A 17,715-nucleotide genomic window follows, 5' to 3' on the forward strand; every position below is an offset into this window, starting at 1 on the left:
GAGGGCAGTCTTAAGGGTCAACTAAATTGCTTTGGGTCAGGAGTCACATGTCGGGCAGACCAGGTAAGGACAGCAGATTGCTTCTGTAAAGAATGCTCGTGAACTGCATGAATTTTTCCCAACAATCTCGACTCTGTTTTAACTTCAAACTTTACCATTTGCCACGGTGGGATTCAAACTTAGGTCCCAGAAAATGACCTGGGTTTCTGGGTTGATAGACTAGTGATAATATCACTAACCCAATGCCTCTCCACAGGTTTCATTATGTTACGCCTTGATGTCTGCGTCAAATTGTTTCGTTTGTTGAAAACTGCCTTTAAAAGTTGGTGACTGGCCTAAACACCACCATGTAAGAACCATCATGGGAATGCAGAAAAACATTCAAACAGGTCACCTCCTTCCAATGTGGCCATGTTACTCCTGATTGGAGCTACTCCTCATACAGAGTACCTAACACTCCCCACCTGAGAATTTCAGCTTTTATTGAAAAAGGGAAGGGCAGAACACCTCTCTGAAAACAAACAGTGCTATGCAGACCATCACATGGTAACGGACAGCTAAAATGGCAGTGTAGTGCGGTGTACAATTATATCCCTGATTTCTCCAACAGTCCCTGAAATGTCTGATTCCTTGCTGACAGGACCAAGTGAACACATTTCATTGCACTTTTTTCCGGAATCTTCCATCGCTTTGGACCTAGGTAAGGAAAGCACAGGGGACACAGATTCAATCAGGATAAAGCTTGCCTCCCTTGCACTACTGACTCAAGACAAAAGTCACGAGTTTGATGTTCTGGGAGGAAAACCAGTCACGGAGAATCTAGATAGGAATTCAAACTAGGGATCGATGAATTTGAAATCTAAAGCTGCATCACTCGATATGGTGTGAAACGTATTCAGTCCAAAACCCACTTCACCATGCAGAGACATTTCAATTGACTGGTTATTACTGAAGTGATACTTTTCTAGATTAATATTGCAACCTCAAAATGCAAACAAGGAGAAAAAAATGCAACCATAGAGAATTAGTTTGTGCAAAGAGTTACTTACACCATGGTTTTCCAACCAGATATCAGCCTGAAGATCTCCGGTTAAACAAACTCTCACATTTCTGGGTGAATTGGGCCTAAATGGTTTAAAGAGATGGCGCACCCAGATGGATCCACGTGTCAGGTTCCCTGTATTTGTTGGATAGGTTCGGTAGCTGTTACAGAGGAAAGCTCCCTCTGCATGGTCACATACACTCCCGAGCTCATACCACCTTCACAAACAACTGAAAATGGCTTAGATCACTTTAACTTGGTGTTTTACTTTACAATTACTCAAGCTGCTTCAAGATTCAATTTGACCGAATCAGGCCTCACCTGAAAAATGACTGTCCTATCTGGCCAAACCTGCAAGGCTTCACCGGTTCAGGAAGGTTGCTCACTTCCCCTGTGGCACAGGCAGCTTTCAGATAGGGCTCCATGTCAAAAAAAAAATTAAGTTTAAGAAACTGACACAGCAGTGAAACTAGATGATGGTGGTGTAGGACAGTTTTAGTCATTTTCACAGGTTCAGGTAGAATATCGCACAAAGTGAAAATGGTAATTTTTCGCTGATAATCCCATTTTCTATAGGTGTTGTATTTGGCTAGCACTTCTGAATACACCGAAAAACATCTGCAAAATGGAAAAAAATACATTGCCATTCTATCACTCTGCCTGACACTGAATCATGGGAAAATGTTACTTCAGCAATTGGAATGAAGTTTAACAGGAACTTGACCTGTGACTCACCTGGGCAATTCCCACAGTGCACCCAAAGCAGAAACACCTTCTTCACAGCACTAACTGATCAGGGCAGGTATTCACAAAAGCCTGACACAATTATTTACATTACCTCTGTTTTTAACTCTGTGATCTGGTCCTTCAGCTCCCGAATGATCTGATTGGAGTCAGAGTTGTTCAGTTGGCCTTGGATCCGACCCTCTTCTCTCTTAGAAGCACAAAACAGACAAGCAATTTGTGAAAAGGTTTCTTGACCATAAATATTTTGGGCACTGTTAACACTTGGGTTCACAGTCTGTCCAACTGATTTAACCTCCCCAGTTTGGGATTCGGTTCGACTAAATGCCACTTTTTTAAAAAATTCTTTCTTGGGACATAGGAATCATCGGCAAGACCAATGTTTATTGGCCATCCCAAATTGTCTTTGGGCCAAATGACTTGCCATGGCCATTTCAGAGGGGAGTTAGGAGGTAACCACTTTCATAAACTCGGAGAATACGGCCATCATTGCTGGGCCTTTCCCTGAGGAGGAGTTGGGGAACTGGCTTCTTGAACCGCAGCAACTGTGCGCTGTAGGTAAAGCACAATACCATTACGGAGAGAGTTCCAAGGTTCTGGCCGAGAGACACTGAAGGAACTGTGAAATATTTCCAAGTTGGGGTGGTAAGTGGTTCAAAGGCAAACGTACAGGTTGTTAGATTAGATTAGATTAGATTATTTACAGTATGGAAACAGGCCCTTCGGCCCAACAAGTCCACACCGACCTGCCGAAGTGCAACCCACCCAGACCCATGTTTTGGGAAGGGGGGGCGGGTTGTTGGGGATGGGGGTTTGTTGGGGGGGGGGGGGGGGGGGGGGGTTAGTGGGGACATTGGGGGGGGGTATTGGGGACAGTGGAGGGGGGTGTTGGGGACAGTGGGGGGCGGGTTGTTGGGGACAGTGGGGGGCGGGTTGTTGGGGACAGTGGGGGGGGGGTTTGTTGGGGACAGTGGGGGGGGGTGTTGGGGACAGTGGGGGGGGGTGTTGGGGACAGTGGGGGGGGGTGTTGGGGACAGTGGGGGGGGGTGTTGGGGACAGTGGGGGGGGTGTTGGGGACAGTGGGGGGGGGTGTTGGGGACAGTGGGCGGGGGTGTTGGGGACAGTGGGCGGGGGTGTTGGGGACAGTGGGCGGGGGTGTTGGGGACAGTGGGCGGGGGTGTTGGGGACAGTGGGCGGGGGTGTTGGGGACAGTGGAGGGGGTTTGTTGGGGACAGTGGGGGGGGTGTTGGGGACAGTGGGGGGGGTGTTGGGGACAGTGGGGGGGGTGTTGGGGACAGTGGGGGGGGGTGTTGGGGACAGTGGGGGGTGTGTTGGGGACAGTGGGGGGCAGGTGTTGGGGACAGTGGGGGGCAGGTGTTGGGGACAGTGGGGGGCAGGTGTTGGGGACAGTGGGGGGCAGGTGTTGGGGACAGTGGGGGGCAGGTGTTGGGGACAGTGGGGGGCAGGTGTTGGGGACAGTGGGGGGGGTGTTGGGGACAGTGGGGGGGGTGTTGGGGACAGTGGGGGGGGTGTTGGGGACAGTGGGGGGGGTGTTGGGGACAGTGGGGGGGGGTGTTGGGGACAGTGGGGGGCAGGTGTTGGGGACAGTGGGGGGCAGGTGTTGGGGACAGTGGGGGGGCAGGTGTTGGGGACAGTGGGGGGCAGGTGTTGGGGACAGTGGGGGGCAGGTGTTGGGGACAGTGGGGGGCAGGTGTTGGGGACAGTGGGGGGCAGGTGTTGGGGACAGTGGGGGGCAGGTGTTGGGGACAGTGGGGGGGGATGCTGGGGACAGTGGGGAGGGTGCTGGGGACAGTGGGGAGGGGAGAGTGGGAGAAGGAGGAGAGAGGGAGGAGGAATAGTGGGAGGGGAGACAGAGTGAGAGAGATATACAGGGTGACGGAGGAAGGTTCTTCCTCATGTCGATGGGAAATACCAATGGACATGAAAAAACTGACCATCACCAATCCCACAAAGAGGTTCCCCTGGTGCAGTGCCTGCCCTGAGGCAGAATTTCATCAGGCAGTCACACACACACGGTATAAGAATACAGAACCTGGCCAGGGCAAAGTCTGCCAAACACACGCTTCTCATCCCTGATGGACAATACTGTAATAATTATTTAAAACCTCTCAATCCTTCAACAGCCTGAAGTCCACATGCTGATCGCTAGACCCACCCGTCCTGCTGGGAGAGGCAGTCAGTCAGCCCCATGGGGATCACACAGGGCTGTCACATTCCATTCCCACCTGCTGGTTACTAAGTGAGACCCACAGAACCATGGAATAGCTTCAAGGGACTAAACTGCCTACCCCTACTTAGAGCATTGACATGATTACCAGCTGATCACAAGCCAGTACTCATAACACTACCTAGCGTGGTCTTTTATGCTTGCGTGACTGGAGATTACCTCTCCCCTACCACACAACACCAACCACCTCTCAGTCTGTGGTGAGTGACTGAATTCAGTACCTCTGATTATCATCTGCACTCAAATCACTGACATGGGCCCAATTTGCAAGCTCTGATTCAATGCCTCCCTAGTAACACTGATTTCAATATTTCCCTCACACTCAAAAATCCAGCAGCTCAATTTGAGACTACGAGCTCCCCAAACTGAAGTAAACGGATTAGTTTGGTATTGGATTCCAGGGATGAGGAAGAAAACGGAGCAGTAATTTCAGAGCAACATCTTCTTCGTCCCTTTTCACTTGCAGTTTATTACAAACATAATTTCCCCACTGCAGTGAACCAATAGGAGCTGCAGAAATTTAACAGTCACAGGTCTGTTTCAGTGTTGGGTTAACCATCAGCCACAATGTATACATCAATGCTCTGAAATCAAAGAAATTCAGGATTTAATCCCCATTCCAAAGGTGTGGGTACAAACTCCACACTGGCCCTCCAGTGCAGCTTGGAGGGAGAATAGTCTGGAAGATAGAATGTTAAATTCAGGCCATGCCTAACCTGTCAAACAACCCCAATCACACTATTCAAACAGGAGGCAGGAGAGCTCTCCTGCTGTCCAGGTCAATATTTATCAATTAATAACTTTAATAAAGCAGATGATTTGGTTAATCACCTTCCAGCTTAGTGTGGGAGCTTGCGGTGTGAAAACTGGCTGCTAGATTTCCAACATTATAATGGCGACTATAATTATTTCAGGGGAATGGCAGTACTTTGGAAGGTTCCCGGATTGTGTAGGACCCCAGTGGCCAGGACTTTGCCAGTCCCATCATTTGGGCTGGATGCCGAGGCGCAGCCCATGCCCAGGAGGCAGGCAGAGGTTTTACACCATTACAGAGAGCCTACCTTACAGTGCAGCTGGCATTGTGCAAACAGTGGGCTGACGGCTCACTGAGGGGGTGCTTTCTTAGCAAGACAGGTCTCACTCACCACAGAAGACAGCACACACCCCCAACCCCTCTCTGCCTGTGATAGCCCTGAGTAAGGAAGCCTTCTCTGACAGTAGGTGTGGGAGGACTTGCCAGCCATTCAATCAGGAAGCTGCCTGTGGTAATACTGCTGAGCAGATTTCAGTGCTAGTGTGGGCTGGCTGGCTCAGGACCCACTTTCCCCCTGATACTGAGGTACTAAAGCCTTATGTTCATGCAAATCCCTCCCTTCATTCTCAAAGTGAAGTCACGTGGACTCAGTTACCCCTGAGCTCAGGACAAATACCAAGTGGGGAATTAAAGGGCTCTTGATCGCTCTCAATTCTAACCTTCAGATCTGAAAGTCATTGTACAGACAAGCTGTTGGTGTGCATTGTTAAGCTTTGTCAGGCACATTTAGCATAATCTATATTTACTAACACTCAGAACGAGTTTTCAAATCTTTTGCAATATTTTTGAAATGACTGCGCAGCTTATTCATTCGAAATTCTATGATCTCAGTCTTAGCCGATAGTTTAAGAGAGCAGTGGAATGAGTGAGGCTCGTTTTCCTAGTCCCACAGTGCATACAATGTGTGGTTAAAAACTGAACTACATACTAAACACAGGAATGCAGCAAGTGACTCATCAGCTCTCATGAGTCAGACATCACCCAAATTCTCAAATGAAACACTGAAAGGGGACAGGAGATGTCCAAAGATTTTTGGATGCAAAGTCTCACCAGAATATGGAAGACTCAATACACAAAATCTTTTCTGCTCTACCTGTGGATATTTCACATGTGCTCCACAGAGCCTCTCTTGAAAACCCAAGTAATTTCTTCTGTGATCAAAACGAAGTTCTGGAGAAACTCTGCAGGCCCAGGTGTATTGTCGAGAGGAAGAGTTACCATTTCACTTCTTTGGGTTACAAAGGGGAGTCATAGCAGAAATTAAATGTTAATTCCATTTCTCTCCCCACCAGACCTGCTGAGTTTCTGCAGGCCTCTGTGCTTTCTTTCAGATATTCAGTATTTGCAGTATTCTGCTTGGATTTTAATTTTCTCTGCAACTCATGAATAAGATTTCTCAATTTTTAAACTGCAGCTTGTCAGCTGAATTCTCAAAATGGGTCATGCTGCGGTTGGAATATGGTGTACCATTTTTATTGCTCATTGATATACTGCCCTTAGTGACAATCTAAAAGAGCAGTATTGGTCAGCACACGTATATCGATGACCCTGTTTCTTCAACATCACCTCCCTTGACCCTGTCACTGGTATTGGAGAGGAATGGGAAATTGGAGATGGGGATGATTGTTTGGGCTTGTGGGATGATTTTGAAGCAAACAGTGATGATAGCAGTTTCAGTAGAAATTAAAACAGTAACGGGGGAGAGCAAGCAGCTTGCACAGTCCAAAAGGTGACATCAGTGAAGTTCAAAGTTAACACCATATTGTATGAAACCACCAACCTCAGGTATATTGAAAGATAAGCATCTTGTGCTGGAGACATGAGAATGTACCCAATGTTTACCATAGCTTGGTAAGCATCGCTCAGGAGAGGGAAATGGAGGAGCAGCTCCATGGTCAATTCTTCATTTCTCTATCACTGCTTCGTTTGCTTTGATGGAGTTACCTGCACCTCGAGCCAGCTGGTAGTAGGACTGGCACAGTCACCAACTCCCAGCTTTGGAAATTCTCAATAGCTTCACAAATACAAGCTCTAGTCCGAGTGGAAGCTTGTGTTAGTTGATGGGGACAAAAGTGAGACATTTGGCTGAAGTAATCGCATAGCTGACCTTCTAATGTTCTGGTATGAGGCAGGAACCTGCCTTACTGACTGCCTGCTGTGAGATACAATTCTGGTCGCCCAAAAATCAATTAAACAAAACACATGCATTGCATTGTATAATGGTACATAACAGACACTAGCAAGCAATCAAATGGTCAGAGACAGTAAACCACAAATCTCACGACAGGTCACAGAATTTAGAAGTTAGTTAGGAATCATTAGACAGGAGAGGAGGAGAAAGAGAATGCGAATATTCTGCATTTACAATACCAATCTTAAAATCATTGGGGATCTTTCAGTGTGTGCTTCTCTTGTAACTCAGAGCAGAAAGGCAAAAGATGAAAGATTAAATGGTCAGACGTACAGAAAGTGACTGGAAATTATAGCAAAGACGACCAACTGCGAGTGGGACAGAACTACCAGAACTGACTGACGCAAGTCCGATACAGAGTGAGAGCAAAATGGGAGAGTATGTATGTTTACTGTTAGGTGTATGCCAGGGACAAGACAACAAGATACAGGATGTGGCTGCATAGATGATGTGAACACACACAACACAAGGATGCAAGAGACGGTACCTGGATTTCCAGTTCAGCAATACGCTGGCGAAGTTCAGCGATGGCAGCAATACTATCAGCTTCCCGAAACCGTACAGCCATAACCTCCTCCTTGTTCTAGTGTAAGCAGTTAAATATCACAGGTTACTCCAGTGATAAAGACAGGGAGCACTGCCAGTGTTAAATACAAACCAGTCAAAGTCAGGAGAAAGTGCCAGAGAAACTTTCCAGGATGAGCTGCATCAGTCAAGAAAGGAACAGGGTTATCACTTCAGGCCCAATGCGACTTCTTTGGGATATGAAGAATCATATTAGACTTGAAATGTTAACTCAATTTCTCTCTCCATAGTGAGGGTCGCTGTGAGCTTACTTTTGTTTTAGAAAACAGCCTACATTGAAAGAATAAAGACAAGGAAAGACGTACTGCATGGTCCTTCAACTCCCTCACACGAACAATGCAAAGACTGTGGACAGAAACCATTCCGCTGCCTGATCCAGACAGGTTTCTGCAAATGGCTCTTACATAGTGAAACATTCTTCAGGTAACGGGTGGCTCCACACTGACACATCACAATGATCTAACGGACAAGGTAATGAATGCCTGGAAAAGGCAACTTTCAGAGCACAACAGACCACCTGATGTTAAGGTAGAAGGCAAACTAACCTCAAATGAGGAAATGCTTATTGAAAGAGAAATCCCTGGATGGAACAAGGTAGGGAACGGAGAGTGAAAACTTTGGAAGCTGCAAGAACCAACAGGAAGGCACAATGAGGGGCACTGCGTGGTGATGAAGCAGACCAGTCGAATGGGCTCTCAAATACAATTATCCTCATTCCTCCCCAGGAATGGTCAATCCACAGTCACTGCTGGTTTATGGGACAAAGGTTACACAGAAAATGCAACAGCCTAGATACAAATTGCATGTTTCCCTCAACACACGATACAGTAGCAGTGACCATACAAATATCATAGAACACGGATTGTTTAGAGGAGCTTTCATTGAAAACATATCACAAAACACAGAGGATATCATCAATACTCTGCTCATCGGCCCATTTTTAGAAACATGCTGAATTGTCTTTAAAGCTACAAGGACCCTTGCTCCCCACCTCTTTGAGGCTGACAGATTGCAAAATGCTCTATGCAAAGTTCACATTCCCATGAACCAATAGTGGGGCAGTCTAAAACAGATTCAGGGTCTGTCTTAGAAATAACAGATACACTGGATGGTGGAAATATGGCAGAAATAGTGTTTAAAGACTTTACAAAGGGACTGGGGAGAAACATGTGCAAGATTCCAACAGCAGACAGGAAATTAAGGGGAGGTTACGGAGTTTGTTTATAATCTGGTCAGAAGAGAGAAAACAGTGATCAGCCTGTGCCTGATGCAAAAACATTCCTCAATGCTGACCCATCAGCTTAGATAGCCCTGACTCACTGTCCTTGAGGTGCTGAGGTATGGGTTTGATTGTGTTTGGCACAGTTGGCTCAGCTTTAGCCTAATTGGGATACTTCAGTCAAATCTCAGCCTTGGACATAAGCCATTGGGAAAGAAAGTCAGTATCTGTCAAACCGCTCCAGCAAGAAATCAGAATCCACCAGAACGGAAGGCAAGTATTGAGACAACTCGCCAGACTTCCTTTCCAAAACTTCAACGACTTCAGGAAGGCCAAGGACAGCTGACATGAAAGCACTGCCAACTGTAAGTTACCATACCAAGCCACTTTCTACCCTGACTCGGAACTATATTGCTGCTTCTTTGCAGTTGCTGAGTTAAAATCCTGGAAATCTTCGAACTACAGTGTAGGTATACCTACACCCTATGAATATCAGTGGTTCAAGATGGCAGCTCACTCCCACCTTTTTCAATTAGGATTGGACAAATCCTGGCCTGGCCAGTGACACCCACATCCCATGATTGCCCACCCATTCATCCTTCTTTATGCATTAATTCAGTATGTTTCAATCAACTATTCAGTTACGCAACAAGAACAGCTTACACAATAACATGCGTTGCTGGAAAAGCGCAGCAGGTCAGGCAGCATCCAAGGAGCAGGAGAATCGACGTTTCGGGCATGAGCCCTTCTTCAGGAATGAGGAAAGTGTGCCAAGCAGGTGAAGATAAAAGGCAGGGAGGAGGGACTTGGGGGAGGGGCGTTGGAAATGCGATAGGTGAAGGAGGTTAAGGTGAGGGTGATAGGCCGGAGTGGGGGTGGGGGCGGAGAGGTCAGGAAGAAGATTGCAGGAAGGTGGTGCTGAGTTCGAGGGTTGGGACTGAGACAAAATGGGGGGAAGGGAAATGAGGAAGCTGGAGAAATCTGAGTTCATCCCTTGTGGTTGGAGGGTTCCTGGGCAGAAGATGAGGCTCTCTTCCTCCAGCCGTCGTGTTGCTATAGTCTGGCAATGGAGGAGTTCAAGGACCTGTATGTCCTTGGTGGAGTGGGAGAGGGAGTTGAAGTGTTGAGCCACGGGGTGGTTGGGTTGGTTGGTCCGGGTGTCCCAGAGGTGTTCTCTGAAACGTTCCGCAAGTAGGCGGCCTGTCTCCCCAATATAGAGGAGGCCACATCGGGTGCAGCGGATGCAATAAATGATGTGTGTGGAGGTGCAGGTGAATTTGTGGGGGATATGGAAGTATCCCTTGGGGCCTTGGAGGGAGGTGAGGGGGGAGGTGCGGGCGCAAGTTTTGCATTTCTTGCGGTTGCAGGGGAAGGTGCAGGGAGTGGAGGTTGGGTTGGTGGGGGATGTGGACCTGACGAGGGAGTCACGGAGGGAGTGGTCTTTTTGGAACGCTGATAGGGGAGGGGAGGGAAATATATCCCTGGTGGTGGGGTCCGTTTGGAGGTGGCGGAAATGACGGCGGATGATGCCGTGTACATGGAGGTTGGTGGGGTGGTAGGTGAAGACCAGTGGGGTTCTGTAGGCGGTTGAAGGGGCGGGGCTCAAGGGCGGAGGAGCGGGAAGTGGAGGAGATGCGGTGGAGGGCATCTTCGATCACGTCGGGGGGGAAATTGCGGTCTTTGAAGAAGGAGGCCATCTGGGTTGTACGGTATTGGAACTGGTCCTCCTGGGAGCAGATGCAGCGGAGACGAAGGAATTGGGAATATGGGATGGCGTTTTTACGGGGGCAGGGTGGGAGATGGTGTAGTCTAGGTAGCTGTGGGAGTCGGTCGGTTTATAGTAAATGTCCGTGTTGATTCGGTCACCCGAGATAGAAATGGAGAGGTCTAGGAAGGGGAGGGAGGCGTCTGAGACGGTCCAGGTGAATTTGAGGTCGGGGTGTAAGGTGTTGGTAAAGTGGATGAATTGTTCAACCTCCTCGTGGGAGCACGAGGCAGCGCTGATACAGTCATCGATGTAGCGGAGGAAAAGGTGGGGGGTGGTGCCAGTGTAGCTGCAGAAGATGGACTGTTCCACATATCCTACGAAGAGGCAGGCATAGCTGGGGCCCATGTGCGTGCCCATGGCTACACCTTTGGTTTGGAGGAAGTGGGAGGATTGGAAAGACTTCACTGTGTCTCAGTACAAATGACAATAAATTAATTCAATTCAATTCAATATTCTCTCAAGTGTGTGGATCCAGATCACTTGTGCAAGCAAAAACTGCCTGATAGCTCACTAAATTAGCATCTAATTTGGTGAAAACAAAGTGAACAAATAAATTAATCTTCACATTTGAACTTTGATTATAAGAATGCACAATTTTGTCTTTCCGATTAATAGCAGGAAGAACTGCGAACATGTCAACTTTGTGAAATTTTCTCGACAATGCGAACAGAACTGAAATGTGGAAATTGAAATCAGCTCTATTCCACTGGGTGACCTCCCCCATCTTCAGCACTGCCAGCCTTCAAAAAATCTCTTCTTTTGTTCTTTCTCGATCACTTACCACTTTCTTCACTGACATGGGCAACACTTTATTTTCTAAAGGCAGACACAAAGTCCACAGTTAGTAATCAGCTATGCTCCACCTCCACGATAGAACCCTATTTAGCTCTGACCTTTCTCTCATTACCTGTTTGCTGCTCATATAGTTATGAGACACTTTTGGATCATTTTTCGACTGCATGTTAACTTATTTTCAAACTCTCTTTGCTCCTCGAGTTCACTTTTCTCCCCCCACTTGTCTACCTCACTTTGGAGTTACAAGTCTAACATTTCTCAAAAGCTTCCTTGCTCAGTTTTATTTCGATCCATACGTTGGGTCTGTAGGGTGCTGGAGATGGTGTGATCTTGCTCACTCCACCAGACCCATCTTGTGTCAAAGTGCCCAGTTAGTGTTCAAACTAACCCCCATTTAAAATCCACCATTTGTTCATTGCTGTTCAGGTGTATTTTAGGAACGTGTGATGAAGCGTAGGCCTACCTTTTTCTAAGGAAGTCTTATATGGGACATGGACAAGGCCAGCATTTGATGCTCACCCCCAATTGCCCTAAAACAGCAGGGCCTTGGTCATTTCACAAGGGAGTTAAGAGTCTGCAGTCACGTCGAGATAGGCCTGGAAGGATGACAAACAACCGGATGGCTTTAAATAACAATTGCTACCTGGTTGCCATGATGCTGGCTTTAAATGATTGATTTCACCAGCTTCCAGAACAGGATTTCATTAGCAGGGCCTTTGCATACTATTCCAGTAATATTACCACTCCACCATCACCTACTCTAGCATGCCACAATATCAAACAATCAATATCCTAACATCGAACACTGATGTATCCAACAACCTCTCCCCAGCAACTCAATAAATTGATCAACTGATCAAAGTTCTTGTGATGCCAGCAGGGAGGAGGGGGGAGGAGGAGGAGGGGGAGGGAGGAGAAGGGAGGGGGGGGGAGGGAGGATAAGGGAGGGGGTGGGAGGGAGGAGAAGGGAGGGGGGGGGGGAGGAGAAGGGGGGGGGGGAGGGAGGAGAAGGGAGGGGGGAGAGGGAGGAGCAGGGAGAGGGGGAGGGAGGAGCAGGGAGAGGGGGAGGGAGGAGCAGGGAGGAGGGGGAGGGAGGAGCAGGGAGGAGGGGTAGGGAGGAGCAGGGAGGAGGGGTAGGGAGGAGCAGGGAGGGAGGGGAGGGAGGAGCAGGGAGGGAGGGGAGGGAGGAGCAGGGAGGGAGGGGAGGGAGGAGCAGGGAGGGAGGGGAGGGAGGAGCAGGGAGGGAGGGGAGGGAGGAGCAGGGAGGGAGGGGAGGGAGGAGCAGGGAGGGAGGGGAGGGAGGAGCAGGGAGGGAGGGGAGGGAGGAGCAGGGAGGGAGGGGAGGGAGGAGCAGGGAGAGGGATGGGAGGAGCAGGGGGGGGAGGGAGGAGTGGGGGGGAGGGAGGAGCAGGGGGGGGAGGGAGGAGCAGGGAGGGGGAGGGAGGAGCAGGGAGGGGGAGGGAGGAGCAGGGAGGGGGGGGAGGGAGGAGCAGGGAGGGGGGGAGGGAGGAGCAGGGAGGGGGGGGAAGGAGGAGCAGGGAGGGGGGGGAGGGAGGAGCAGGGAGGGGGGGGGAGGGAGGAGCAGGGAGGGGGGGGAAGGAGGAGCAGGGAGGGGGGGGAAGGAGGAGCAGGGAGGGGGGGAAGGAGGAACAGGGAGGGGGGGGGGAGGAGGAGCAGGGAGGGGGGGGGAAGGAGGAGCAGGGAGGGGGGGGAAGGAGGAGCAGGGAGGGGGGGGAAGGAGGAGCAGGGAGGGGGGGGAAGGAGGAGCAGGGAGAGGGGGAGGGAAGAGCAGGGAGAGGGGGAGGGAAGAGCAGGGAGAGGGGGAGGGAAGAGCAGGGAGAGGGGGAGGGAAGAGCAAGGAGAGGGGGAGGGAAGAGAAGGGAGAGGGGGAGGGAGGAGCAGGGAGGGGGGGGAAGGAGGAGCAGGGAGGGGGGGGGAAGGAGGAGCAGGGAGGGGGGGGGAAGGAGGAGCAGGGAGGGGGGGGGAAGGAGGAGCAGGGAGGGGGGGAGGGAGGAGCAGGGAGGGGGGGAGGGAGGAGCAGGGAGGGGGGGAGGGAGGAGCAGGGAGGAGCGGGGAGGGAGGGAGGGGAGGGAGGGAGAGGGAGGCGGGAGCGGGGGGGGGAGGGAGGAGCAGGGAGGGGGGGAAGGAGGAGCAGGGAGGGGGGGGAAGGAGGAGCAGGGAGGGGGGGAAGGAGGAGCAGGGAGGGGGGGGGAAGGAGGAGCAGGGAGGGGGGGGGAAGGAGGAGCAGGGAGGGGGGGAAGGAGGAGCAGGGAGGGGCGGAAGGAGGAGCAGGGAGGGGGGGGAAGGAGGAGCAGGGAGGCGGGGGAAGGAGGAGCAGGGAGGGGGGGGAAAGAGGAGCAGGGAGGGGGGGGAAGAGGAGCAGGGAGGGGGGGGAAGGAGGAGCAGGGGGAGGGGAAGGAGGAGCGGGGGGGGGGAAGGAGGAGCGGGGGGGGGAGGGAGGAGCAGGGAGGGGGGGAGGGAGGTGCAGGGAGGGTGGGGGAGGGAGGAGCAGGGAGGGGGGGAGGGAAGAGCAGGGAGGGGAGGAGGGAGGAGCAGGGAGGGGAGGAGGGAGGAGCAGGGAGGGGAGGAGGGAGGAGCAGGGAGGGGGGGAGGGAGGAGCAGGGAGGGGGGGAGGGAGGAGCAGGGAGAGGGGGAGGGAGGAGCAGGGAGAGGGGGAGGGAGGAGCAGGGAGAGGGAGGAGCAGGGGGAGGAGGGAGGAGCAGGGAGGGGGGGAGGGAGGAGCAGGGAGGGGGGGAGGGAGGAGCAGGGAGAGGGGGAGGGAGGAGCAGGGAGGGGGGAGGGAGGAGCAGGGAGAGGGGGAGGGAGGAGCAGGGAGAGGGAGGAGCAGGGGGAGGAGGGAGGAGCAGGGAGGGGGGGAGGGAGGAGCAGGGAGGGGGGGAGGGAGGAGCAGGGAGAGGGGGAGGGAGGAGCAGGGAGGGGGGAGGGAGGAGCAGGGAGAGGGGGAGGGAGGAGCAGGGAGAGGGAGGAGCAGGGGGAGGAGGGAGGAGCAGGGGGAGGAGGGAGGGAGGAGAGGGGGGGAGGGAGGAGCAGGGAGAGGGGGAGGGAGGAGCAGGGGGGGGGGGGGAGGGAGGAGCAGGGAGAGGGGGAGGAGAAAACCTGGAGTTCCTTACATTCGCTGCCCACAAAGCAGGGAATGTAAGGAAGTCCAATATCCTGGAGAGCTCAGGGACGGGAGGCTGTGGGACCGTCGCTGTCCCGGAGACGGGAGGCTGTGGGAACGTCACTGTCCCGGAGAGCTCAGGGATGGGTGGCTGTGGGAACGTCGCTGTCCCGGAGAGCTCAGGGACGGGAGGCTGTGGGATCGTCGCTGTCCCGGAGAGCTCAGGGACGGGAGGCTGTGGGACCGTCGCTGTCCCGGAGACGGGAGGCTGTGGGAACGTCACTGTCCCGGAGAGCTCAGGGATGGGTGGCTGTGGGAACGTCGCTGTCCCGGAGAGCTCAGGGACGGGAGGCTGTGGGACCGTCGCTGTCCCGGAGACGGGAGGCTGTGGGAACGTCACTGTCCCGGAGAGCTCAGGGATGGGTGGCTGTGGGAACGTCGCTGTCCCGGAGAGCTCAGGGACGGGAGGCTGTGGGATCGTCGCTGTCCCGGAGAGCTCAGGGACGGGAGGCTGTGGGAACGTCGCTGTTCCGGAGAGCTCAGGGACGGGAGGGTGTGGGAACGTCGCTGTCCCGGAGAGCTCAGGGACGGGAGGCTGTGGGAACGTCGCTGTTCCGGAGAGCTCAGGGACGGGAGGGTGTGGGAACGTCGCTGTCCCGGAGACGGGAGGCTGTGGGAACGTCGCTGTCCCGGAGAGCTCAGGGACGGGAGGGTGTGGGAACGTCGCTGTCCCGGAGAGCTCAGGGACGGGAGGCTGTGGGAACGTCGCTGTCCCGGAGAGCTCAGGGACGGGAGGCTGTGGGAACGTCGCTGTCCCGGAGAGCTCAGGGACGGGAGGCTGTGGGAACGTCGCTGTTCCGGAGAGCTCAGGGACGGGAGGGTGTGGGAACGTCGCTGTCCCGGAGACGGGAGGCTGTGGGAACGTCGCTGTCCCGGAGAGCTCAGGGACGGGAGGCTGTGGGAACGTCGCTGTCCCGGAGAGCTCAGGGACGGGAGGCTGTGGGAACGTCGCTGTCCCGGAGAGCTCAGGGACGGGAGGCTGTGGGAACGTCGCTGTCCCGGAGAGTTCAGGGACGGGAGGCTGTGGGAACGTCGCTGTCCCGGAGAGTTCAGGGAAGGGAGGCTGTGGGAACGTCACTGTCTCGGAGAGCTCAGGGACGGGAGGGTGTGGGAACGTCGCTGTCCCGGAGAGCTCAGGGAAGGGAGGCTGTGGGAACGTCACTGTCCCGGAGAGCTCAGGGACGGGAGGCTGTGGGACCGTCACTGTCTGGACACTAGAGGATAAGAGCTTGCAGAACCTTGGCTGTCTGGAGAGCTCAGGGAGTGGAGGCTGTCGAAAAAGTTTGGAGATTTGAGGACAAAGCACTTGGGACCAATATTGTCTCGACAGTGGTTTAAGGTGGAAAAACGAGAATGGTTTGAAAACTCATGACAGTCATTGGATTGAAAACGTGGGTTACACGGTGGCTCAGTGGTTATTACTGCTGCCTCACACCACCAGGCATCTCGGTTCAATTCCAACCTTGATTGACTGTCTGGAGTTTGCACATTCTCCCTGTATCTGGGTGGGTTTCTGCCAGGTATTCCCGTTTCCTCCCACAGCCCAGTGATGTGCAGGATAGGTGGATTGGCCTTGTTAAATCACCCTTAGTCTCTCGGGATGTGCAGAATTGGTAGATCAGCATGGGAAATGTGGGGGTATGGGGATAGGGTGTTGAGCCCTGTTCAGAGTGTCAGGACAGGCTTGACAGGCTGAATGGCCTCTTTGTGCACTGTGGGCATTCTATGATGAAGGAACAGTGGGTGCAGCTGACTTCAACTCCTGGCCTGACACCATTCACTGTCAATCCAGTACTGGACAGGTAGCCTGTAGCAAAGATTCTGCTGAACTTTCTGAAAACACTGACACTCTGAGCAGAGAGCATTAGATGGATCATAACTGCTCCTTCCGAAACTTTCATTCATCCAACAGGAGCTCAAAACCTTCAGCAACTCGTAACTCGGAGTGGGGGGGGGGGTATCAGGCAGCAGTTCTTCTCTCCTACTCGAACCCAGTGTGTGAAAACGTATTCAGATCCTACATACACTGTGTTCTAATCACACGGTTGACAACTGAGCTTGGAGGATTCACTGATGCAGTCGGCATAAAGGTGCAGTTGCCAAGCCCCTCGCCTAAACGGGTCAGTTCACCAGAGCTACACCATGTGAATTTGCTTTTTATCTGGAATGCATTGCTGAATAGGGTGGGGCAAGCAAATTAAACAATTATTTTAAAAAGGGAATGGAGTTTATACTTTGAGGGGGTTTTGGAGGTATCGGAGATAAGTACACAGGGGGTGGGATTAACTGGAGAGCTCTTCAAAAAGCACGAAGGGCTAACTGCCTTCCGTGATGTAGAATTTGATAAATTGTGGTAAACACCAAGCCAACCTCAAATTTCTCAAGGGCAGTTGGAGATGGACAATAAACGCTGGTCTTTCTGGTAGCACCAGTATCTTGTGAATAAATAAAGAGCCAAATAAAAGAATGAGATAAGAGGTTGGAATGAACTCACTTCGACCAGTGTTTATGGGATTAACGTTAGTAACTGGGTCAGTCATACAGGACCTAAACTTAAGAGTCATACACACACACACACACACAGTGTCCCCCTGTGCGTGTGTGTGTCCCACTGTGTTTGTGTGTGTTGGTGTGTCCGTGTGTGTGTGTGTGTGTGTGTGTCCCACTGTGTGTGTGTGTGTGTGTCCCATTGTCCCTCTGTGTCTCTGTGTGTCCCATTGTCCCACTGTCCCACTGTGTGTGTGTGTGTGTGTCCCACTGTGTGTGTGTGTGTGTGTCCCACTGTGTGTGTGTGTGTGTGTCCCACTGTGTGTGTGTGTGTGTCCCACTGTGTGTGTGTGTGTGTGTGTGTGTGTGTGTCCCACTCTGTGTGTGTGTCCCACTGTGTGTGTGTGTGTGTGTCCCACTGTGTGTGTGTGTGTGTGTCCCATTGTCCCTCTGTGTCTCTGTGTGTCCCATTGTCCCACTGTCCCACTGTGTGTGTGTGTGTGTGTGTGTGTGTGTGTGTCCCACTCTGTGTGTGTGTCCCACTGTGTGTGTGTGTGTGTGTCCCACTGTGTGTGTGTGTGTGTCCCACTGTGTGTGTGTGTGTGTGTGTGTGTGTGTGTGTCCCACTCTGTGTGTGTGTC

At 52.3% G+C, this 17,715-nt stretch overlaps 1 protein-coding gene across 6 annotated transcripts in view; it reads right to left on the minus strand.

The window, feature by feature from the left end:
- Positions 1-17,715, minus strand: part of LOC122552164 (EVI5-like protein) — a 214,493-nt gene that overhangs the window by 36,167 nt on the left and 160,611 nt on the right. For 5 of the 6 annotated variants that reach the window (XM_087983404.1, XM_087983407.1, XM_087983403.1 and 2 more), the window contains 2 exons: positions 7,527-7,622; positions 1,881-1,976 (listed from right to left, as the gene is read on the minus strand). In XM_087983404.1, coding sequence (XP_087839530.1) covers positions 1,881-1,976; positions 7,527-7,622 — 192 coding nt within the window. The remainder of the gene's footprint in view (positions 1-1,880; positions 1,977-7,526; positions 7,623-17,715) is intronic. The other variant, XM_087983405.1, reaches the window with a different exon arrangement.

Source organism: Chiloscyllium plagiosum, unplaced genomic scaffold (genome assembly GCF_037043375.1).
Source record: "Chiloscyllium plagiosum isolate Xiang-an unplaced genomic scaffold, Cpla_swu_hap1 HiC_scaffold_45, whole genome shotgun sequence".
In the NCBI taxonomy this organism is placed as follows: Eukaryota; Metazoa; Chordata; class Chondrichthyes; order Orectolobiformes; family Hemiscylliidae; genus Chiloscyllium; species Chiloscyllium plagiosum.